The 26,934-nt window shown below is 33.8% G+C and overlaps 1 protein-coding gene across 2 annotated transcripts in view; it reads right to left on the bottom strand.

The window, feature by feature from the left end:
• DISP1 (dispatched RND transporter family member 1) overlaps positions 1-26,934 on the bottom strand; it is a 244,296-nt gene that overhangs the window by 18,424 nt on the left and 198,938 nt on the right. For both annotated transcript variants that reach the window (XM_051993364.1, XM_051993365.1), the window contains one exon: positions 6,607-6,636. In XM_051993364.1, the coding sequence (XP_051849324.1) occupies positions 6,607-6,636 (30 nt within the window). The remainder of the gene's footprint in view (positions 1-6,606; positions 6,637-26,934) is intronic.

The raw sequence follows: 26,934 nt of genomic DNA, 5'->3' as shown, positions 1-26,934 counted from the left end.
GAGAGAGAGAGAGAGAGAGAGAGAGAGAGAGAGAAACAGAGAGAGAGAGAGAGAGAGAGAGAGAAACAGAGAGAGAGAGAGAGAGAGAGAGAGGGAAGGAGGGAGGGAGGAAGGAAAGAAAGAGGGGAGAAGAGGGAGAGGGAGAGAGAAAGTAGAAGGGAGAGAGGGAGGGAGGGAGGGAGGAAGAGAGGGAGAGCTACATAAAATCTTCTCCCTCAATTCCCTAATGCCAAGAATTTTGTTTTTGTTTTTGTTTTAAATAGAATATGAAGGAAATAGTTTGCAATTTATTATTTTTTATATAATTCACCAGAACACAAGCTCACAAACTCCTCCCCCCATACACACACACGTTCAGAAAAGCTGCCCTGTCTAATCTGGTAAAAGAAATATAGAAAACAATTCTTCAAATGCTTTTAAGAAAGCACATAAATCAAAAGTTGCTGATTGTGGTTGTTCTAATGTAAATACCAAATGGTCAGCAGCTTTCAAATTTCTACAACACACCCAACACACACAGAAATTCTCCATATTTGACTTCCTCCTCCACCAAATGCAAACGAAGATCAAAGTTACTGTTTTGAAGCAAAAGGGTTGTTGGTCTAAATAGGGAGAGTTGGCTTTCCCCTTCTGAGACTCTCTTCACTGATGCCGAGTATTTTTTAAAATGTATTTATTTTGTTGAGTTTTTTTTTGTTTGTTTGTTTTTTGAACAGAAAATGAAAGAAATAAAGCTTGTGGTTGACAACATCCAATATAATTCACTAGAAAGCAAGTTCTGGAACACACACACACACACACACACACACACACACACACACACACACAGCAATGGGATGCAATTTATCTGACATTTTGAAAATCTCAGTCCTTGAACCGAAAACAGCCTCAGATTTACACAATTATAGATTGTACTTTATCTCTGGATCAGTTTTTAGTTTGGATCATTTTTTTTTCTCTTTTTTAGCAAAGCAGGAGCCACCTACCTTTGAGGGTCACAAAGTACTCAGTTGCCCTAAGATATCTCAATCAGCCAAAATAGCCATTTTGCTTTGTTTTCTGCAAGGCACACATACCCCTCAACAAAACAATTTAAGAGAACCTCATTGGATAATTGCTTTCTTCCCTTTGAAAACATTTGGTTTTGATTTGACAGCCCAGGTCTGTGCCATAGACGTGTGTTGATTGCAGATGGAAACTTTATACCATTACTGATTTCAGCACATTTCTTCTGAACTCTTTTAACCTTACTAAATGACAATCTAACTTCCTTATCCAGCAGATGTTCCAAGGGCTAACCTTGCTTAGAGAAACTGTTACAATGCAGGAATGGGATCAGTTCTCTTAGCAAATATGTTATCATGGTGTGAACACCAGCCCTAATAGTCAATTTCATTCATTTCTTAGGCCACAATCAGGGAATTTGCTGCTTCCTCCAAATATTAAGATTGCTTTTTATATTTCTATTCCTCTTGCTGCTTATACAATATCCTGAAGATAAAGTAACTCTACAATATTTCATGTACTTTTTGAAGTCTGGGTAAGAGTATAACATCAAAGCAAAAATCTAATAAAGTAGGAAAATTTAAAAGACCTATAAATGATCTTTTATGATTTCTCTTGAGAAAACTGTTCTTTCCCCCAGATATCCAGTATTATAATGAGGAACTTAAACAATATTCTTTTGTTCTTTGAAAAGTCGACCATAGGATCACTGGATTTCTCAAGAGGACTAGTACTTTTTATCATTATATACTTCCTTTCTCTTTAATTCCCTCCTTTTTCTTTCTTTCTGCCTTTCTTTTTCTTTACTTCCTTCTTTCCATCCCCTTCCTCTCTTCTTCTTTTCCTCCTCTTCCTCCTTCTGTCTTCTTCCATCTTCTACTTCTTCTTCTTCTTCTTTCTTCTGTTCTTCTTCTTCCCTCACTCCCTCCCTTCCCTTTAACAATTCTGAATTAAGGACTATGTCTATTCATCTGTCCATTCTAACTAATGTTCTGGTGACAGATATCCTTGGTGCCTGGTTGTTATGTATACTGTTCACTGCCCCAGGACACTATCAGCTAATTATATAATGGCTTGTTCATTCACAAACAAACTTTCATAGAATTCCTACTATGAGTAAATTTAAACCTCACAGCACCAGAAACTTAATTATATAAAAACTTGTTTATTCACTGAACAGATCTTCATAGAGCTCCTACTATGTGCAAATTTAATCACCTTATACCTAAAAACTCCATTTAAAAAAAAAGAAACTGAAAATATTAAAGTTAAGAAATAAATGTAGTATATCATCACAGCAACTGAACTGGCACCTTAGATAAGACACATCTTTGTCTGATTTTCTAGTTAGTTGTGGTTTGTCCTTCGTTCTCATTCTCAGAGAATCATGAAGCCACGACATGCAAATGAATTGGATTGAAGTGAGAGAGGGCTGTGCAAGGTCACCTGCTTCACTTTCCCTTCTAGAGCCATCTGGGTCCAGTGGCAAGACATAGATCAAGGCAACTGAAAATGGCCCTGGATAAAATGAGAAATATATACAAAAGTATATACAAAAATCTGGGGCAGGAAGACCCTTTGGGAGGGGAAGATGTTTAGGATTTCTGGCCAAAGCAGAGAAGATTGCTTTTTATGTTCAGTGTGAGTCAAACAGGAAACAAATGCCCCATTTGATCATTGTTTATTTTCTAGTTAGTAATGGGTGTTTTAGGAAGAACACTGGCTTATGAGGCGTGAGACCTAAGTGTCAGCCTTGGGAGCACCACTAACTCACTGTGTGACATTGGATAAGTCTGTCCCTCTGATGTTTTTTGTAGTGTCTTCATTTATAAAACATAGAGTTTGAACTAGAAGATCCCTTGCAGTTATAAAATTATGTAATTCTATTCCATTTTTGATAGTTTTTATAATTAAAGTAAATTTTATTCATAATGGAAAATCTTAATGTTAGTATACTCAAATTAACCTATGTTTACCCTTGTTTGCTCTTGAAATGGATCAATGAAAACAGTTAAATTTAGACAACTGGCTCAATTAATAATAGTTAATAATTAGTAATTTAATTAGGCAATAATTTAAAGCATACTGAATTTATTGAGGATTTATTTAAAATGGACTATCCCTATATAAAAACAGCACTCTGTGCTTTCTTGAAAGATATTATTCTTAGTTCCCACTGAATTTTCAACTGGGAAATATCATCATTCTCTAGCTGTCTCTTATGTTTCTGAAATTCTAAAGTGGCTACCCTTTTTCCTGCTAATTATATTAGCTCATTATGTAATTGTACTTTACAATATTATATCTAAAGTTAGCAAGCTTCTTTGGCACATAGGAGTTAATAAATCAGTTGGCTAATTAATGTTCATATGTTTATGATGTATACTGTTGGTCTGAAACAGTTGAACATGCAAAAAAATGTCATTTTTCCTTTCAACTCACAAAAGCCTTCCAAGTTGTTGGCAAGTAATGACTGTGCTTTAATCTGAATCCACTTAAAGTGACTCAGTTCTATTACTTAAGAAATGGTTACTTTGACAAGGTCTAGGTCTTCCCCATAATCTGAATTATTTTTCTAGCTCTTCTTCAGACTAAGTCAATATTCACAGACATGCCATACTACCTACTTATACCTCAGTGTTTCTCACTGAATATCTAGAGAATCAATTTTAAGGTATATCATTAAGAGCAGTAGGATAAAAATTGGTAGACCTAGGTCTAGTCTTAATGATAGTAACAATGTTGATAATTTTAAAAGCCAGATGGCTTTTATATGGCACTTTACAAAATACTTTATATACACACATGTATATAATTTCATTTGATTCTCACAACAACTCTGAATGCTATTATTACCTCCAATTTACAAATAAGGAAGCCTAAACAGAGCAAGTGAATTAACTATTCCAGGTCATTGCCAGGAACGACTTCCACTCTATGCACTGTGCCACTTAAAGCCACAATTACCTGTGTGACCTTGGATAAATAATTTAATTTCTCTGTGTCTCAATTCAACCATCTGTTAATACTCTAAAACTCCAAGGCATTTAGGATCTCATCAGTGTGGGTATTCTCTCCAGTGATGCAGACAGCAATCCCTCTATGGATTCCCATCCATCTTCCTCTTCTTTTACCACAGGGGAAGGGGAGGATACACCTAACATGTTAGGAACCTTTTTTGTATTCTGCTGACATCACAAGGCTGTTGATAGAGTACCCAATGTATGCATTGTACCTCCCTTGTTCGTGTGATATTAGTTTTAACCTCTTTTGATGACAAAATTTAAACCGTTTCTCTGAGAATTCCTGGTTTGTAATTAGTTTGCAGGCTGCTACACTGTGCTTCATTGTCCTATGGGAAAATCTTGAATTCTACCATTATCTAAAAGAGGCAACTGAGGGAATATCAATAACAACTAATCCATATGCCTACTTTCCTAACTACAGAAAATTTTAAAGCGAATAATCTACACACAGAAAAGACCTCCTTGATAAAGGTAATTTAGAAAGGGAAAGACAGCCTTTCCCAAGAGATTTTCAATAAGAGATTATTTTTTAAACTACCATATGACTAATTGAAAGATGTAAAAAACTAATTGAAAGATGTAAGATCCTACCATTCTTAATGGCTAATTGACAATAAAAGATTTTAATTTGGCAGAACAAAATATTGCCCTCTCTCCTCATCCCAAACAAATTATCTCCTATATATGTGTCAATACTATACCATGTGTCATATGGGTGGAATAATATCTTCTGTGCCTTAACAAGCTATGAGGATAAGAGAAAATAAACAGATATACGACTGTTTTGAAAATGAATAAGCCATAAAGATGTCTTATTTCTTTCCTATTTCTTCACTTCTTTTCTAAGCTGAGCTGTATGTTTCATGCTCAGGTTATTACTAAACCTTAAGAAAAAAAGAGAAGGGCACTTGATAATCCATGTGGACTGATAAGGATAGCTGATGTCCCAGGTGAAACTGCCTACAAATAAGGAATACGTAAGTCTCGGAATATATAAAATTGAATATTCTGATGTTTCCCCTCTAGACACTTGCATTTAATAGTCTATGCTTGCTATAATGCTATGCACAAAACATAGAGTGTTGTCATAACCTAAAGAGGCAACCAGAAACTGCTTTATCATCTGTTCTTAGACGCCAAAGAAAGAAGGTTCAGTCTATATCTTAAGAAATTTCTCCGAGATGAAAAGGTTATAGATTCTTTCTTGAGTTACTACTACAATAAACTGGGAAAGTATATTTATATGCCAGAGGTAATAAGACCAGATTGGGACTTTTTTCTCAAAATACTCTGAACATTATACTCCATTTGGGAATACCAAAAAATGAAAACCCCATAAATCTTTTCCAAAGGTAAAACTCTTATTTATTTAAAAGACTGGTATTGTTTCTAGAAAAACAGAAATTCATTTTCTCAATAATGTAACTATTTACTTGTATAATCTCCAGTTCTTTTTTTTTTATGATTTTTACCACAAAAGGGGGTGAAAAGTTGAAAATAGTGACTTATACAGTCACATTGCTTCAGAGAGATGAAAATTTCCCTCAGCAGGCTTCATCACTATCAGCATTTAGAGTACCTTAGTTAAGAAGGATTTCAACAGCCACTAGGTGGGCACATATAATGGTTTTATAACCAAACCTGCTCAGGGTGGAGGTGTTCTGGATGGTTTAAACCTATATCAGAAACTTCAAGGTTTTATTTTCATGCCAAAGAAAAGAGAAAACCCAATTTAGTGCAATGAAAGGCACGGAATTTGAAGTCAGATGACTTGGGTTCTTCTTTTTACCAATGCAACTTGTGCCTTCACCTCTCTAAGGATTATTTTTCTTCTCTGTAAAAGGCAGATATTAAAATAGATGAACTCTAACCTTCTTTCTAGATCTCTACATCCATTGACCAAAACTTCTATTTGAAGATTTTGGGTGGAGCAGAAGGGGTGAGAGCATATAGAGGAATAAGGCTTTGCCCAGGATAGAGACTTAAAAATGTTTGTTGAACTGAACTGAGACTCTCTGTTTGTTTCAAAATATTAAAGCTAAATATACAATTACCATACCACTGCCATAAATTTGACCCAAGGTCAGAAAAACTGGCAGAATAATATTCTTCTAGATGCAATTAAAAGCAGAAATCTTATTTATTACAAATAATAACAGAAATTAAGACAACTAGATAGTGCCATAGAGAGAGTGTTGGATTTGAAATCAGGAAAATTGGAGTTCAGCTCTTACTAATTATGTGATCCTGGGTAAGTCACTTAACCCCTGTTTAACTCAGTTTCCTCATCTATGAAATGGAGATGATAACAGCAATTACCTCATAAGGCTAGGGGGATAAAATAAGATCAGCATGTTAAACCTTTGAAAACCTTAGAGTGCTTTATAAGTACTAGTTATTAAAACAATTGTAGCATTTTAGCATTATTAAGATTATTATAGCTAATGTAAGTGGCTAATTTTCTCAGAATAGAAATGTCAGAGATTCAGAACTATTGCTAAAACCTTAGGAACAAAATCATGCAAAAGAAGTTATCTTTCATTTTTTGGGGGGATAAAAAGGTATTTGTTTTTACCTTTTTGGTAACTTGAGAGGTCTGGAAGGCCTGAAAAAGAAAAAGAAAAAAAAGCCACATTAATTATTAACTATAAACAAAGTATTATATATTATGCTATACAAAATTACACAAATCTATAGAAAGAGAGTACCATGGGACAATGGGAAGAGGGCCGCTCATGTACTCAAAAAGACCCAGATTTAAGTCCTGTCTCTGAGACATAGTATTGAGACATGAGCAAATTGCTTATTTTCTCAATGCTCTCAAATAACCCTTTAAAATTTTTAGTTATAAAAGAATTGTACCAGCAAGAGGAGTTTCTACTACTAGAGTTCCTAACATTGATAAAATGACAAGGCTGAACCAATATTCATTCTCTTATTCTCTCCCTCCCTCCCCCCCTCTCTCTCCCTCTCTCCCTTTCCCTCTCCCTCTCCCCCTCTTTCTCTCTCTCTCTCTCTCTCTCTCTCTTCTCTCTCTTCTTATTTTTCGCCCTCCCTCTCTCCCTCCTTCTTTCTCTCCTCTCCTCTGTCTCTCAGTCTCTCTTGTCTGTCTGTCTCTCCCCTTCTTTCCCCACCCTCACCCCCCAGCCTATCCTCTCATAAGTATATAAGTCCCTAATTATACTGTGAAAGTCAACCTCTTTTCTTGGAGGCTATGAAAGTAGAGTACAAGCTCTGACAGGTTTTGCCAAAGTGAAAAGATTTAAATTATGGTCTCAGTAACAGATAGTGTCTTCTTTCCAAAGACCACCTTAGTGATATGGAGACCATCATCTTCCTTAAGCTGACCACTTGGTTTCAAATTGTTTGACCACAATAATCCAAGAAACAAAGAAAAATACCAAATGACCCTCGGTCACATACAGCTTTTGCTCAGTGACAACAATACTCAGGTAAATGAATGTAGGCTGAGTCTTACTGGAATGTTAGTTCCTCAAAAGAAGGAACTGTTTCTTTCTATGTCCAGCACTTTGCTAGGATGTAGCAGACACTTAAAAATACTTGTTGAATAAATAAACAACCAAATGGGAAACGGGGCCAAGAATGCTAAGACTCACACAGCTTGGGACCAGATAAAGTCTAAATGTGACATTCTTGTCCAATAACCAAAAAGCAGACACATTATAGGAATTAATTTATCATTATAATATAACCTCCTTATTATAAATGAAAGCAAAAGACAAAAGGAAGTTGCTGCTAAATGGGAATATGGTTCACCAACTCTCCTTGGAGAAGCAAATAAAGGAGTGGACAGAATTGTTTTTTTTTTAATCATAAGTCCAAAGACCATTTCATAGAACACTAGCTAATCTCATAAGGTAGTATTTATGATAAAACAAGACCACCACGAAAATAATTATAGTTTACATTGTGCTGCAGAGGACTAAGAGGCAAAAAAAAGGGGAACTAAATAAAATTTTCCTTAACAAATAAATTTCATTGATATCTTTTGCTTTAATATCATCTATATTTTCTTTTGAATCCCTATCTCATTCTCCTTTCAGAAAACCATCTCTTCTAATAAAGAATGTTAAAAAGAAGAGGAAAAAACTTCAGTAAAACAAATACATTAAAATATTATGTAGTTTTATACCATGAATCTCCCTCATCCACAATAATTCAGGGGAAATGTTTTCTCATCTCTTCTTCCTCTATATTAAGTTGGTGTATACTTTGAAATTTAGTGATTTTAATGTAACTACAGACTAAAAGTTCCTTGAGAGAAAGAATAGTTTTGTTTTTTTGTCCCTGTATGCCTAGGGTCTGGCACAGTACCTGATACTATTAACAGGTATTAAAAGAATTCTTATTGATTACTCAAAGGTAGTTTATAAGTAAGAATGGTTAAAAAAAAAGTTAGAAAATATGTGAGAAATGAAAAAGGCCAGAGATTCATGAACTACACAGAAGGCTCAGACTCAAATCTGAATTAATTCTTCAATAAAGAATCAGAAGGCACCAAACATATAGAAGCATATTAAAAACTTTTTTTATTAAAACTAGAAACAATACTCTTCTCTAGACTTTTCCCTTTAGGAAAATGGGTGGAACAAAAGCCAAGGCCTTTCTTAGGAAAATTAATTAAGGACAATAATCAAATTTAACTAATGTCTAGGTAAGATTACTGTTTTCCTCAACTAGGAAGTGACAGTTGCTAGGACCCACCCAAAATAAGTGGACTTTTCATTACAGAAAGGAAACTTCAGATACAGGAAAGATAGTTCTGATTCAAATCTAGATCTCAAGGTAGAGGGTCACATATATCAGAGGAAAGTGGAGGAGAGTGAACTAGGAAGGAATGGGATAATGACTTGGTCAACAAATCAGAAATAAGAATTAAAATTCTATTTTAACATTTTGTGTTCTCTTTTTTTGTTCAAGATTCTTATAAACATTACTTAAAATTGTTTGGGGCATAGAGTTATGTCCAAGTTAGAAGCTTGGATATAAAATGATGTTAAATTAACCAAAATTGTTCCTGGCCAACTTAATCCTATATGTAGCATATAATGTTTAAAAAAAAAAAAAGTGTGTGTGTGTGTGTGTGTGTGTGTGTGTGTGTATTTCTCCCCCACAATAATGAATAACATTCACAAATAACAAATCTTGATTGCATTTTAACAGATAAGAAGCCAGTCATGACATTAATCATGATGATGATAATAATAATAATGATAATTGCTAATCTTTATATAGTACTTATTATGTGCCAGATACTTTGCTAAGCACTTTACCATTATTATCTCATTTGACCCTCACAAAAATATTATTGATATGGGAGTCACTCCTCAATCAAATATCTATATACAGTCAGACTGTTGACTTCTTAGAGCAAGGAATAAAATCAATGCAAAGACAGAAGAAAGTAAAAATGAGAAAAAGATTGTATATCATTAAAAAAAACTCTTATAAGCTGTTTTAATAATAAATTTGATTGATGCTTTTTTTTTCCATATCATAGTCATTTCCCAATAAGAGAAATAGCTAAATAAAGCCAACCAAAATCATGACCTTTATTCCACTGAAAAGAAACTTCTGATTTAGAAAGGATTCTCTAACTCCCAAGAAGAAGTCACAAAAATCCTAGAGGAGACTGCAATGTAATAGTGTACACAACACTCTGAGTTTTGTCCCTTAACTCAGAACATTTCCTAATCTCTTCTCTGAAATCAAGCATGCGCACTGCAGTCACAAAGCAATCAGCTTCATTTTAGTATTTTCATTTTTAACTATTATAGTCAATTGTGTATATTGGCTTTCTCTCATCTGATCTATTTTAAAAAGTTACTGAGCACAAAAAAAGGGGGGGGGAATAGATGGAAGGAAGGGCAATGAATTCCATAACTCATTTAACTGATATAAATCACTTGCAATGATGAGAATACACACAAAAAAAAAACTACGAATTGTCATTCTGAAAGAACACTTATCTACCTGCCAGAAAGAAAGAAGACCAATAGCAACATCAGTTTTCAAATATAAAATTGTCTTATAGAGAAGTAAGTGGAAGATTATAGTAGTAGCAATTCACAAATAGTAAGACATAATAAAGAGGGAAAGATGTTTATAGAAAACTTGGCAACAGAACCAACTAAGTCAAGTCATGCTGAAGGACAACATATAGCCCCAAAATGGAAAAGCACTCTATGTGACTTTTTAACAATAAATAATTTACCATTAAGGACAATACCAAATGCTATGTAAATATGAGTTGTTTTTGTCATCATCTATGGTCAATATACTGATTTTGTGCTGCTTAAAAATCTTGTTAAAAGAGAAGGCTAAGCTGAATAGCATAGAATGTTTAAATGAGTGTGATGGGAAAATGAAAAGTACAAATAAAATTTTTTGTTGTTAAATAAAGAAACAGGGCTAAATGAATTCTTTCTCTTTTAGTTCCAAGAGATTTTGAGGCTATGAAAACCATTTGCATGTTGGCAAGTTGGCAAGTTCAAAAAAAAGCCTTTTTGATTTTATTAATAGACAAGAAGACAAAAAGGCATCAAATAAGCCAATTGAACAAAGACATATCCAACACAGGTACAACAGAGAACACTAATTTAGTAATTGTTGATGTACAGGGAACATTAATATATAAACTACAGAAATTATTTATGTAGAATCTTAAATCTATATCCTCTACCAAAACGTTCATGTCCTGGAAAGTACTTTCTATTTTTCTTCAAAAAGTGAAAAACTACTTAATTTAGTATTTGATGAATCCAAAGACCTTAGCTATTAGAATAAAAAATCAATATATGAAAAAAAAAATTGCCAGGAAAATTTGAAAAAAAGCCTGGCAAAAACTAAGTAAATGCTAAGATCTCACATTGTATAACAATGTTCCAAATGGGTACTTGATTCATTTACACAGGATGACATCATAAATACATTAAAGGAACAAGGAAGAAATTACCTGTCACAGAGAGAGGATCTTGGAGGATAAAATTCTGATGACACAAAATTATAAAACTTTTGCAAAAATAAAACCAGTGCAGCTGAAGCTAGACTCAGGTAAATAAGGAAATGCAGCAAATTTCTCTAACATCACATTTCAAATATATTTACAAAACTGATTCAAATAAGAATAAGAGTCATTCCCCAATTGTTAAACAGTTGAAGGCTATATACTGGTGTAGAGGGCCACAGACAATGGGGGAGCTCTGGTTGAGGTATACGCCCCTTCAACCCAGAGGGAACTTGCTGACAATGTCTGGTTTGACTCCCCATCTTCTCTAAGAGCTCTCAGCTTTTCTGAGAAGTCAGGGGGCGGTGACAACCTGTGTTGTGATAGAAGCAAATGATACCAGGTTGGAAGAGTGATACCAGATAGTAAACATAATAGCAAGTTATTTATGTTGTCTCACATGCACAGCATATACTTAGTGCATGCCCAGTGTTGTTTTGGTAAAATAAGGGTATTAGGTATATAAAGAGGGAAGACCTTGGAATAAACGGACACCATATTTCCACCATCCTCAGGAGTCTCGCCTCATCGCTTTTCCACTAAGATGATATGTTTTAACCATCCCAATTTGGGGGCTCTAGAAAGCAGGACACAGCATACTGGCATTTTTCAAAGGAAAACATGAATAGACATATTCACGAGACATATGAATGCTCTAAATCAGTAACAATTAGAGAAATATAAATTTTTAAAACTCTAATATTCTAACAAACTCATCAAATTAGCAAAATTGACAAAAAAGGACAATGACAAATGCTGGAGAGACTATGGAAAAACAAGTACATTATTACATCATTGCTAGAGCTATGAATTCATCCAGTCATTCTGGAAAACAATTAGAACTATGCCCCAAAATTTATTATCAGAAAAATTTATAAAATTTCAACCCAGCAATACCAATATCAACTATATACCAAAAAGAGCAAAAAAAAAAAAAAAAAAAAAAAAAGGTAAAAAGATCCATATATGCAAAACTGTTTATAGCTTTTTGTTGTAGCAAAGAAATGGGAACTAAAGGAGTATCCATCAATATAGAAGTGATTGAATAAGTTATAAAATATAAATGTGATGAAATATTATTATGCTATAAGAAAGAATGAAAGGGACAATTTCAGAGAAATCTGGGAAGACTTATATGAACAGATTTAGAATGAAGTGACAGAACCAGAATAATTTATATAAAATCAACATCACTGTAAAAACAAAAAGCTTTGAAAGACTTTATAATTCTGGTTAATGCAATGACCAACTACAGCTCCAGAGGGCTCATAATAAAATATGCTACCCACCTCCTGATAGAGATATTATAGATTCAGAATGTAGACTAAGAATTTTTTTTTGGACAGAGAAAATGGGGGAATTTTTTTTCTTTGACTACACATGTTTATAATAGGGGTCTTGTTTTTCTTTCTCAGTTGAAAAGTGGGAAAGATTGAAGAGAAAAAAGGCAAATTTTTGTTGATTAAAAAAATAAAATTTAATTAAGAAAAAAAGAAAAACTATAAAGACTCAATATGGGCCTTTTCATGGTGCCAAGTTTCTGGCAAAAGAAGCAATTGCAAAGAAATAAAATTCTAACATGTATGATTTGGGTTAGCACAAGATATAAATGCTCTTTCCTTCCCCTCTCCCTCCTTCCCCCCCCAAGTCTACCCCTTAGAGAATGTTACAACCATAAATGCAATAAAAGTCATTGCATTCTTTCTGCCTTTAGTAACAAGTTCATTTTATGTTAATCAAAGCAATGAGCAGAAGTCTATTCTGAAAAACAGATAATTGGGGTAACCACAGAGATGCCTCCTGGGAAACCATAATAACCCTCTGATGTTGCTATCCAAACAGATGTTCTGAAAAACCTACAGCATAACTAGAGGTAAAACATGATTACTAAGGTACATAAGGATTTCTGTCTTTAATACTACCACTGCTGCTTTTTACAGCCAGAAAATACCAGAGGAGGTGAACAGCAAGCCTGCTAAGGAGGTACATACAGAAGGTCCTTTGTTTAGGATTCTATCTGGTTCTTTTTTTCCCTTACATCTTTCAGGTTCTCCCTCCCTCCCCCCCTCTTTTTTTTAAACAAAATGATAAAATCTGCAACATGACTTTTCAAGATAATATCAGATTTTGTAGGAGGATGAAGAGATTGGATCTAAAAGGAGAGACTGCACTAAAAAGAAATAAAAGCATGTGGCTAAACATGGGGAAAAAATCTGTCAGTATTTGCAGGTCCTAGTGATAGTCTGCCAACTATTCTAACTACTTAAGTCATTATCCACTAGTGAAACACATCAATGAGGCCATGATGAGCATGAAAAAAGGAGACTAAAAACAGGAAAATGAAGATGAGTTGCATGGTTGGAAAACCAGGGGATAGTATCAAGAGATTGAAGAGAAAAGGAAAATTATGAGAAATTTGTATGAGAAAATTAGAAAAAACTACAGAGAAGGATATCAAAAGGGGAAAGCAATGAGAAGAAATGCTGACTCACAGAATCTAATAGCTTAAAAGGACTATACAGGTCGTCTGATTCCATTGCTTCCTGACCAAGAATTCCCTTGAGAATCAAGCTTTTGCTTTGAAGATTTCCATTGAAGAGAACTCAGAGGCAGCCCCTTCCATTTCTGGACAAATCTAACTGGTACGCAGTTTTTCTTCATATTGATCCTAAGTCTGCCTCACTAATTCCTAAGTTCTGTTCTTAGCTTTGTCCCCTGGGATCAACACAAACAAGTCTAATTCAAAACAATTCATCAGATACTTGAAGGCTTCTGTCATGTCCTTCTTGCTTAAATCATATCTTCTCTAAGTTAAACATACCCAGTTTCTTCATAGAATCATCCTAAGACATTGTCTCTAGTCTTATTGACCATATTTTTTTTTATTGATACTTTATACAGCTTGTCAATGCCAGGACAAACATAGTATGAATAAATGCCATCAAAATGATGACGCTTTTTTATGAAGGAATAGAAAGAAGGTTTCAAGGACACTTTGAAGATAGAAAATAAAGTTGCTAAAATGGCCACAAAACTTCTTTATCATACTTGTACTAATTCTCCTTAGAAAATATCACTTTTTCAGTGACAATATTACCTAAGTTAATCAATAAACATCAATTAAATGTTTACTATGTGCCAGGCACTGTGCTGTACCTCTATTCCAAGTTCAAAATTCAATAACTGAAAAATTACAGAAAGATGATTATGTTCAAATACTCTAAAAAGTTCTTTCTTGTAATAAGGTAATAAACAATAAGTAATGAGGAAACTTCGCAATTCAAAGGTTTTTAAGATACCACAAATGACTGGTCAGTTATATTTCTGTAGCTCTGAAATGATTGTAAGGAAATTTGAATTTACAACTTTTCTGGGAAATAAAGAAAAAGAAGCAATCAAAATATTTGCCGAAAGTATTGAGGAGGGGAAGGAGGAGGAAGGAGAAGTAGAAGAAAAAGAAAAAAATTAGTTTTCAATTATACTTGATAAGGATTCATCCTATGGACAAAATTGGAGGCCTGTACTTACAACAAATTAGAGCTTTTAATTGAAAAAATATTTTCAGTCCAATCAATCTTTATTAAGTGTCTACAATGTAAAAAAAAATATTCAGGAGAACAGTTTTGGCTCATTAGAAATCTAATTGGATGCAATATGATGAAATCAGATAGTTCAGCAATACTTAAAAAAAAATGCTTTAATGTTAATTTACATGTATTAAATCCAGGTAAGTATGCTGCTTTAGAAAAGGGTGAACTCAGAAGAATCCACACATTTGCAATGAATTCTTTTAATGACTTCCAACAAAAACAAAGTCATTTCTTCATCATTAACTTTTACCATGAATCATCACTGGCACAGTTGGATTCAGCTGTGAAGATGAAACAGATAAACTGCAGACAAGCTAAGCTGAGCTTCTAATCCATCTTTCATGCATCAGGGCTAAATGTTTATGGTCTGGGTCAAGTGACTTGAAGGATAGCAATAAACACAACCACTTGTGCAGGGCATTTCCTGTATGTGTAAAAGATAAGCACTTAAGAATACTGGTCATTTTGACAATTTGGCACTAACTGTAAAAATCGAAAATGTCCCAGGCACCCCTTAAAAAGGGGGAGTTTGGAATATGTTTGAAAAATTAATTCTACAAGTCAAAATTTCTGGTCTATTTTAGCCTCCAAAATCTAGAAAAGGGCATTTTTTTTTTTTAAACATTTGCTATACTTAAGTAAGACAGAAGACTGGAACAAAGCACCCAGAGTGTCAGAATTAGCTGAAATAAGCTTTCCCAAAAGAGTTTTTGCATTGGTGAAACCATTTAGCATGGCAGAGTAGGTGCTTTATCCCTACAACTTAAAAGGAAAAATAAAGCAATCACACTGTTAGATGTGAATGAGAAACTGCAAACATGTTTTTACCTAACACATAAAATATATTCTGCCTTGTGCCAGTTATTTTCTTTCACTAGATTGTAATTCTTTTACAGAAATGGCATGTCCTCCATCTTTGTAATCACCTGCTTCCAGCTCCCACCCATGCCTAGAGTATCTTGCACATTGTGCTCAATAAATGTTGATTTATTGTAACACTATCAGCAACACCATCTATAAAAAAGAGCACTTGTGTATACATAGAGATATTTTCTGAGCACAGTAAATTTTCATATAGAATAGTTGGAGAAGGGGGTAATCAAATATTTTTAAGTAAGAGTTACTGTAACTACCACAAATGGATCAGCAATTTTAAAGAATTATAATTTTATATATACATATATTATTAAAATTATATAAAATCCAACCTATTTTATACTAGTTCAACTCAAATACTATTTACTGTATGCCTAAAACTATGATAGGCACTTTGAAATTTAGCTGGGAAAACAAGACCTCTGTATATGAAACAATAAGAAAATAATAAAAGAAATTAAATAATATCTAAAAGTACACAACAGGAATCTGCAAGAAATGGAGAGACTCATGTAGCACGATAGTCTTGGAGGGTCTCATATAGAACTTGGGCAATGATTCTAAGGATATGGTGGACAGAAGGTATCAAGAAAAAGGGAAGTCAGAGGCAGAAATGAATTTGATGTATTTGGTGATAGTAATAAGACTAACAAACAGTGAGTAGGAAGGAAAGTTAATTAATAATAATAGATAATGCTTATATAATGCATTAGGATTTGCAAGATTCTTTATAACTATTATTTGATCTGGTTTTCATAATAACCCAGGAAGGTCAGTGCTTATAACTGCCCTCCTTTTACAGTTGAGGAAACTGAGGCAGAGGGAGGTTAAATATTCTTTAATATTGGATTATAAATAAGTATTATAGGATTGTAAGTAAGTAGCCAAGGCTCAAATACCTCCTCAGACACACTGAGCAAATCACCTAAACTTCCTTTGGTTGGTTCCCTCATCTGTAAAACAAGAAACTTTGAAAAGCCTCGCAAATTCTTTCTACCTCAAAATCTATGATCCTACAAATTCTTAATCCCATAATATTATAATAAAGTGGTAGAAAATTAAAGATAGAACAAAGAGAGAACTCAGGGGTCAATTAGTTCAACATCCACATTTTACAGATAAGGAAATTAGGGTTTTGAAAAATTACATGATCTACCTACTGGCCCTAGAATTCATAGATAGTTAAGTAAATGATGAAATATATCTGAATGAACTGTAATCTAAGTATTATAGGTAATAATAATGCTCTTATGATGAAGTGTTTTAGGGATCTTTATAATGCAATCCACGTGATCTATCACTAATCTTTGTTTTTTAAGAAACTGCTAAGGGGCCTAAGAGCTAGCAGTGATTTGGTGATTGAAAATTGCATAAGGTATCAAAATAACATTTTGAGATTTTTCCATAAGGTTGTAAGCATAGTCAAATACTTGCTTTCTGACTTTCCATATCTGTGATCTTGGATATGCATTTTTAACTTGCTTGGCCTTGCTTGCCTTATCTATAAAATGGAGGTAATATATCTTGCTTTATTTACTTCACAGAGTCACTGTATAGAAACAGATTTTATTTCTCAGAAGAAAAAAAAAAAAAGAAAGATAGAAAAAAAAGGATATACAGGAGGTATCAACTCTCACCTTCAAAATTACACAAAAAATGCCAAGTGGTCATAATTGAGGATTATTTTGTATTTCCATTATGAACATTTAATTGTCTATAAGACATATATAAATGTGTATATATATGATTATATACATTAGGATATCTAAAATATATCAGAAAAATTTGCAAACCCATAGACTATGCTTGATTATAAAACTATTTAAATAAAAGGCTATGCTTTGATTCTAGCTATTAGTAAGTTAAAATGTGGGCAAGTATATTTTAATTCAAAACATTTTATTTATCACACCAGGGATACAGGGTTATCTTGTTTTTATCTTTCAACAACTCTAATTAAGGTAAAGAGCTAAAAATGATTATTTTTAATAATATATGTATATATGAAACCAAATTCATTAACATGGGCCTTTTCTTCTTCCTATTTTAGCTGGTATTAACTTATTAGTTGTAACATATATGTATATATGACCACATTCTATTCTTTTACCATAAAAGTTCATTTTTATTAAAACTCTGTCTTATAAAAAGTTTCCAAATCTTTATAAAACAAACAAGTCTTTTATACATTTTGGTCCCCTTCTCCCTGCAAAATATATTTAGTGTTATATTAGAGATGCTGATGATTAAGTTTTTTGCTTTTGGAAGGTTAAAAGTCACACCTGCTATCACATTTTGAAAGGCTGGGAAAAATGCATTAAAAAAAATCCATGTGTATCAAAATGAATTCCAGCAGTGTAACCAATACCTTGCAGCTGTTCTGATGTCTTTATTATACTGGTCAGTAGGAAAAGCTATTCCTATGAAAAATTCTTTAGTTATGCTCTTAAGAACAGAAATACATAATGGAACTGACTTTGCTTAATTTCCATTTCCATGTTCAGCCTTCTCATAATTTAAAATAACAAATGAATATGAACAGACTTTTGAAAGTTCTAATAAAGAATAAAGGAAAATGTTAGTCCAGCCAGGTTCTTTAGAAACAACAGTGTATTTTTTAATAGTGCCCATGAAACTGGAGTGTAAAAAAGGTAATATTAAAACATTTGGACATTGGATTGTAGTTAAAGGAAATCAGATCAAGCTTAAAATGAAGCATTTTAACAGAAAATAATAAAAATGAACAGCTCATACTTGTAGGTTAAAAGCCTTTAGACTACTAATTCTCAACTCATAACAGGATAAGGTATGGAACTCTGTGTGTGTGTGTGTGTGTGTGTGTGTGTGTGTGTGTGTGTGTGTGTGTGTAGTATTGCTAGGCAAATCCTAAACATTCTTCATGCTCTTAATTCATATTCTAAGTATTTCTAAGAAATCAATTAGATACAATGATGCTTCATTCTGTGAAAATTCACCTGAAATTTTTTTTTAGTATTTTATCCTCATCATGAAGAACTATACAAGAAGTATGATCCTAAAGTTCTACTCTAGGCTTTGCCACAAAATTTGTGACCTTGGGTAACTGATCTGAGTACTTAGACAATCTATATATTGAGAAGGCTGAAGTATATTATCCAATTTACATTTCAGTTTTGAAACTATTATAGTCTAATACCTTCTTCTGTGGAATTTGAGATCATCATATCTCTACACAGAAAATGAGAAGAGAATCGAACAATTTGAGAGTTTAAAAGTATCTCAGTGCTACTTAGTCTATCCATTCATAAAAGGAATTCCCACTATAAAGTCCCCAGCAAGTATATTCACCCTGCCCCCTCTAGAAGACTTCTAAAGAGACGGAATCCTCATCTCTTCAATAGGTACTCCAATTCCACAAAATAGCTGCTCTGTAAATCTAGGATCATGGGGAAATAAAATTCTAAACAATGAAATAAACAAAAACAACTTGGGTATCATTTTGATCCTCAATAAAGGACAAATGTGGTAAAAGGTGAAAAAATTAAGTGTTGGAGGGGGAAATAGACAACTGTGAATTGATTTCAATGTTTACAAAATCATATGTATTTTGCCTGATAATCCCACCACTGGATTTTCAAGGAGACTAAATGAAGCAAGAAGAGGTCCATATGGATAAAAATATGTTTAGCAGTATTACTTGTTATTCCAAATACTCTAAAACAGTATTAGCTATAGCTGGAGAATAACTGGACAAATTTTGATATGTTCATTTAACTGAATTAGATTGTAAGGAAATAAAACTCTAGGAAGATATATATGTAGGACTGCAGAGAAAAGGAAGCAGAGCCTAAAGAATCATAACACACTGTGATGGGTTCCAGAGAAATGCCCAGAGAATAGTAGGTTACTTTTTTCAAGAAGACTCTCTGTAGACTGTATTGTCCTGTGATGATTCCATATCCTTCATCAGAAATTCAAATGACACCAGAAGATGTGACTAAGGGCTATAAGCCCCATCATTTGCTGCCATTAATCCTCCAATCTGGACTGAAACCAAAACCAAACACTGACTTGATGAATGACAGACTGTCTTTCCCCTGAGCTACCAAACGGGACATAATGTGTGTGTGGAAGGTGGAGACAACATGCTGAGTAAAGGCAGGGACTCACCGGAGCTCTCCCTTTAGCTCCTCCAAATTCCTTTAAATAATGACTCTGAACAAATTTTACAGCATCCGAACACAAAAGGACAGAGTGGAACATTTTCCAGTTGAAGACAAGTTAGAAGGTCAGCAGGAAGGGTCTATGACACAAGAGTGGGAGACCAGCATATAGTTTCAGCCCCAGCTGGGGAGCCAACAAAGCAGGAAGGGGATTCAGAGCCTCTCAATCAGTGGCAATACTGGTGGTTTCCAGACCTCCCCAGCCAGAAACACTAAAGACAACAAGGTTTGTCTCAACCAGCTCATGAAAGAGCCTTGGGAAACCAGCAAACTAGAACTGGGTGATGGCAGCAGATATTGAAGACTCTCAGCCCAGAGGAGGTTTGTTCGTTTTTTTTACTAATGCTGAGGGACATTGTTGCTTTAGCACACTACAGCCACAGTGGAGCAGGGAACTCTCCTTACAGCTCCAGGGCAAAACACAATGCTTGTAATCAAGTACCTAGAAAGATCTCTTGAAGGTAGCTTGGGACAAGGCACCCTGCATTGTGGAGACAGAGTTCTACTTTAACAAAAAGTTAAAAGCTGAGTAATAGGCTACAAAAATGAGCAAATAACAGAAAAAGATACTGACCATAGAAAGTTACTATGGTGACAAGAAAGATATACATACTCAGAAGAAGATAAAGTCAAATCTCCTACATCCAAAGCCTCCAAGATAAATAAGAATTGGTCTCTGGCCATGAAAGAGCTCAAAAGGGATCGAAAAAATCGAGAGAGAGAGAGAGAGAGAGAGAGAGAGAGAGAGAGAGAGAGAGAGAGAGGAAAAAATGGGAAGAGAATTGAGAATGGTGTAAAAGGAAATGCAAAAAGCTAATAAGGAGAAGAATGCATTAAATAGCAAAATTGGCCAAATGGGAAAGGTGGTACAAAAGCTCACTGTGGAAAATAATTCCTTGAAAATTAGAACTGAAAATGAAAGCTAAAGATTTTATAAGAAACCAAGAAACAATAAAACACAACCAAAAGAATGGAAAAAACAATGTGAAATGATTCACTGGGAAGAGTGTTTGTGGGGGTGAGGGTGGGGCATATGTATATGTGTGTGAAAGTGCTCCCACATATGACATTCTGAGATTCATGATCCCTTAAGCACAACTAAAAGACAATCCTAAGGGAGTCAGAGACTTCCTTATCCTCCTCAATGACCTATGAATATTATTCTCTACCTGAGTATAATACCTCTTTGCCTCCCCTCCTCCAACCCTTTTCCTAATTCTAGTGTCCACCTCTCATTTCCTGAACTAGGGACTGCCTTTAAGCCTCCTGATCAACATGGTACTAAATAAAGATTATCTCTCTACCTGATTGCTTCTTATGAATATCCTTGACCCATAGACTACTTTTATCCTTACTTGTAAATTGTACACTCAGGCCTTAAGATTTAGCTGACTGGCAGATGTACCTAATATCTAGTAAGCAAAGCAAAGACTGGCCAGACAATCCTATGCTCTACTGGGAGACTTTCTCTTAATATTAGCAAGGACCAGGACTGTTACTAAGACACCAGCAGCTATACCTATGAAGAAATTTGTTTCCCACATAGTAAAAAGCAAAAGTCAGTGCTCAAACTATGCACCCCCTAGACAAAAACCTTCATAGGATGACCCCAAAATCCAGAATATAAATGATGACTACAACTATGCAACTGAAAATATAAAACAGCAAATAAAAAAAAAAACAATCAGGGAGCAGTTAAGTGGTGCAGTGGATAGAGCATCAGCCCTAAAGTCAAGAGGACCTGAATTCACATCTGGTTTCAGATACTTAAGATTTCCTAGCTGTGGGACCTGGGAAAGTCACTTGCCCCCAATTGTCTCAGCAAAATAAAAACAAAAACAAAACTCCTATCAGCTGAAATACAGTGGATAAGGGCTCTAGCTTATTTATTAAAGAACAAATCTTTCTTTTTTCTAACAAATGACAAGACTACAAAAGTGTAAGGTACATGCATTATGAGTTGTAATTATTTTTCTGTGTTGCTTTGTGTAACAGTGTTTAGGCCTTTAGATCTTGTGGATAATTTACTTTTTAAAAAATAGTATCTTATTTTTCTAAATACATTAAAAGGTAGTTTTCAACATTCCCTTTTGCAAAACTTTTGTGTTCCAAATTTTTCTTCCTTTTTCCCTCATTCCCTCTTCCCAAGACATAGGTTAAGATATAGATTAAAGATGCAATTCTTCTAAACATATTTCCATATTTGTCATGCTGTGCAAAATAATCAGATCAAAAGGGAAAAAGACATGAGAAAGAAAAACAAACACACAACAACAAAAGATGAAAATACTATGTTTCGATCCACATTCAGTTTCCATAGTTCTCTCTCTGGATGTAGATGGCACTATCCATTCTTGAGGATAATTTATCTATGGGTTTGTTTGTATTTGTTTACCAGGACAAAACAGAATTTGTCAATACAAAAAAAAAAAAAATCAAATTCTGTCATGAGACAGCCTTTCTTATCTTTCAATCAATGCCAAGTTTAAAAAAAAAAAAGAATTCTCTGTATCATAAGAGTTTGTAAGAATAAGTACTTATAAGCTATTCTGAAGGCTCACATTAGTAATTTGAATATCCAGATTGATTAGATTTTAAAAAATAGCTAACTACCTTAGCTGGTTTGGTAGTATTAGTAATATCTTGGGGTAAATTTTCAAAGAGGGCCTCCTCCTGGGGAAGGGTGAGCAGATACAGATACCCTCTTCCTCTATGATCTTCTAGCATGTATATGGAGACTAATCTTTGTAATGGTGTGGGTGTCAGGAACATGTCTGTGCAAAGGTGAATTAGTGCTGCCAAAATACAATGCCTAGTAATTGAGGTCATGCATGGTTAGAAAAGAGGCTTCAGAAAGCATTTTGGTTCATTGACTTAAATGTGCTTTTTTTTTTTTTTTAAGCAGAAAAGCAAACATGTAAGGCTTCTCAAGTTAAAAGAGGCTTTAAAAAAATTTCCAAAATCCCTTTTCTTTTCTTTTCAAATCACCTGTTTAAGTCATTAGAAAAAGTCAATAGAAAAAAAAATTAAACATCATAAATAAAACTCCAAAAATTTTAAGAAGTTTGATCTCACCTAAATGGTAGAGACTGTTTTACTGGCTTCTGATGAGCAATCAAAGGTTTTAGCCAGTGGATCGTACATGCACATATAATTTGGGGCAGCCTTTTCAAAGTGACTCTTTCCACTTTTAAATATTAGCCAAAACTTGAAGAGAGGAGTTGAGAAAATGCTAACTCCCCTAAGGTTTGAAGAATTTGTCTGGCAAAGGTAATTGGAAGAAAAATAGGAAAATAATAGCTGATATTATCCAGCACTTTATATACATAATTTAAATTTAACTTGTAAGACAAACCTTAATCACAAAGTATCAAAATCTTAAATATTAATTAATTAGATATTATTCATAATATTCACATATTATATTCCTAGTACTAACAAAGCCTGGCTCATGGTAGGTGCTTAATGTATGTTTATTGATTGATTGATTGCTGGTGAATGAAGGCAAAGAATTAGAAAACTAGAAGGAACCTTCAGAAATCATCAAACTCATGTAAAACCTATTTGATCTAAAACCATGGGGTATACAAATTCAAGCCAGTCTCCAGAGTATTTATATACATTCAGTGTCTGCAAAACTCTCACTTCCATTCCCAAGAAACTTGATTCAGGAGAGCAGATTTTTCCCAGACCCTAACAATGTCAAAGGGTATCAGTCAAAATGGAAAGTCATGTTTTAGGGCAATAATTCTCAAAGTACAAGGGCTTTTCCTAGACTCCTACTTTACCTTCTTCTCTGTCCTGACTTTGTTCTTTCTCTCTTTAAAAAAAATATATATTTTATTTTCAATATCTTTCATTGTAGTCTATTTTATTGCATTTCATTGTATATCCCTCCTCAACCTCCTACATAAGAAGTCATTTCTTATAACAAAGAATCAAAAAGCAAGGGAAAAAAAGCAGTTCATCAGAATTAATCAATAATCAACTGAGGATGACAGTATGTACAATGCCCATTCTGACGGTCCTTAAGCCCTATAAAGAAAAGAGTTATATTTCCTCCTTCCTTTGGAGTCTTTTAAGCTGTTTTTTCATAAAGACAACTTCCATCTGCTTCTTTACAATCTTGGCTCTTTTCTGTTTATTCTACCTAAAGCACAGACAGAAAACATTGGATAACTTCTCGTCTTCAGACAATCCTTTATATACTTTTAATAGATTAGTAAGCCATTCTTTCTTCTACTTCTTTTTTGGGTTTCAGCCTTTATTAAATACCTACTATATACTCAACATTGAAATAATAATACTGATAATATCTAACATTTGTCACTTTAAGGTTTGGGAAGTGTTTTACACATTTTATTTTATATGATTTTAACAATAATCTTGTGAAATCAGTCTAATATTATCCCCATTTTACAGATGAGGAAAATGGAAAATGAGACTTTAAAGTTAAGAGACTAGTCACAAAAGTAGCAAAAGACAACAACAGTCTTTGACCTTAAGGCTGTAATAGGAGTAAAAAATAAACAAACAAAAGAATATACTGAGAACACAAACAGGAAAAAAATACAAGGTAATATCATAAGCAGTTTGTAATACATTATATTCTTCTTTAAACAGAGAACACAAGAACGTAGTAATCACTGGAATATGTTTAGCCAATGGAGGTTTCTTGGAGGAGAGGATGGGGACTAGGCACTGACAGAGGAATCACACTTCCAAGGACCAGTTTATTTGGTATTTTAGGTTTTTTCCCTAGCACTTTAAGTACTTAAAGGGTGCTCTTCTTTCCAGTTTTCTCAGCCTATTTTGAAATGTGGAGCTTATCAATGAATGTATCATCTTGGCACTAGGAATGTGATAAGTGCTCAGTAATTCCTTTGAGATAATTTAATCTTCTAAGAAGGTTAAAGAAAAGCTGTAAAGAGCATGTGCAAGCCATGCATTTCCAAGTTCAAAGTAACTCATAAAAATCAGGCTCATTGTAAACAAATGCTAGTCAACTGTTAAATGGGCCACTTATATGCTGAAAACTAGAAATCAACACAGGCTGTCTGTATAGTAAATGTAATTGGTCTTGCTGCCCTTAAAAGTTTTAAAATAACTTTCTATACAAATTCTATACAATGACGTGTTTACAAAACTGTCAAAAATAACTACTGGGATTTGAAAGACATTCTACAAAACTTAATGGCTACTTAATGAAACTTAAAATTAAGTTTCACTCAGTCAAATTGTTTTTTAGCAATAGCAGCTTTGCTACAATTCAGGTTATTTTAGTTCCTTAAGAAGCCATTTAAAAAATTATTTTAATGATATATTACTTTTCCAATTACAAGTAAAGATGTTTTTCAACATTCATTTTGGTAAGATTTTGAGTTTCAAATTTTTTCCCTTTTTTCATCTCCCTCCCTCCTGAAGACAGCAAGCAATTTAATATAGGTTAATATATATATATACATATATATATATATAGGTATATACATGTACAATCATTTTTAACATATTTCCTTATGAGTCATATTAGGAAAGAAAAATCAGAAAAAAGGAAAAAAACATGAAAAAACTTTTTTTTATAAAGGAAACTAAATGAAACAAAAAGGCAAAAATGGTATGCTTCAATTTGCATTCAGTCTCCATAATTCTCTCTCTGGGTGAAGATGGCATTTTCTATCCCAAGTCTATTGAAATTGTCTTGGATCACTGTATTGCTGAGAAGAGCTAAGTCTATCATAATTGATCATCACACAGTCTTTTAGCCTAAATAGGGAAAGTAGCATGCTGAATTGGGAGACAAGCTCTAATTATGAAGATGTACTTCTTTATATTGACACTATGCCTGTCCAATAGTTCTGCCCATTACTCTTAGTCTTCCCTTAGCTTAAATTTCTTATAGCCTTCACTCAGCTTCTCCAAACAAAAATTATTCAGACAGCCTTACTTCCTCATCTTTTCTTTAGTCTAAAATTTAAAATCTCTGTGTGTTCAATTACAATGAGTAGTTATGGTTAATTAATTAATTAAATGTTTAAAATGTCTTCAGTTTAGGGATTGTGAATTCTGACACTACATTGTCCCTGAGGGAATCTTTATTTAAAGATCTTGTTGCAAATGACAATAAAAACAATTTTTGGCCATTCTTTGCATTTATCATTAGGTGAAATCTGTTCAGGGTGGAGCTGAGTTTGTATCATACCTAGGGCTAATCTTGCAAAAATAAGTAAAATATATTGAGTACTTTTCCTTTTTAGTATTGGACTCCCCAACTAGCTTATCTTGTACTCCCTACCAATAAGTCCTTCTACCAGGTTATATCAGATAATGACTAAAAAATTATTAGTCCTAGTAAATTACACCATCTTTAAAAGAAATGGAGAAGCTGAGTGAAGGCTATAAGAAATTTAAGCTAAGGGAAGACAAAGAGTAATGGGCAGAACTATTGGACAGGCATAGTCCATGTCAATATAAAGAAGTACATCTTCATAATTAGAGCTAGTCTCCCAATTCAACATGCTACTTTCCCCATCTCACAAAGCAGAACAAAAGGCAGAAATTGGATCAGTCACTGTTTAAAATGCCATTCTTTTGAGAAAAGCTGGATTAGACAACCTCTAATAACAATTCTAATATTAAGATTCTGTCAAATACTGTATAGAACACTTGAAAATACCTTCAAGACAAATAGCAACGAATCACTAGTAATAGCGGTCTAGTATTTTCCTAGCTTTTCCACTTCTGAATATAATTTTTAACACAAGAAGAATTCAAGAATATCTTGAAGGGACCAGACCAAGCTGTGTCAGGTGACTGAATGCTTTTTTTGGTTTTAGTCAATAAAGCCAAGAAAATAGAAATGGAGGAAAAAAAATTATTTCAAAAAAAATTATAATATATATTTTTTGTTTCCAATGACATCCCTAGTCCTTTTGGTGCTAACATCTATTTATGAGGTGAAACTTGAATTGGGTTTTGAAGACTGAGGATTTGGATAAGTAGAGGAGTGAAGAAGGAGGACTTTTCAGGTAGAAATAACATGAATAATTCAGCATACAGAGATAGGGAAAAAAAATATGTTGGGGAAAGGGAAAAAGAGAAGAACACAGAGAAGCAAGCCCAGTATTGTTTGTATACCAGCCGTAAAGTATAGCAGAAGGAGCCTGGATTTGAAGTCTAATGCAACTAGACATGAATGCTGGCCATTATTT

Source organism: Antechinus flavipes, chromosome 4, assembly GCF_016432865.1.
Source record: "Antechinus flavipes isolate AdamAnt ecotype Samford, QLD, Australia chromosome 4, AdamAnt_v2, whole genome shotgun sequence".
NCBI classification, from domain to species: Eukaryota; Metazoa; Chordata; class Mammalia; order Dasyuromorphia; family Dasyuridae; genus Antechinus; species Antechinus flavipes.
The sequence above is the reverse complement of the archived record's forward strand: the minus strand, read 5'-3'. Positions and strand labels throughout refer to the sequence as shown.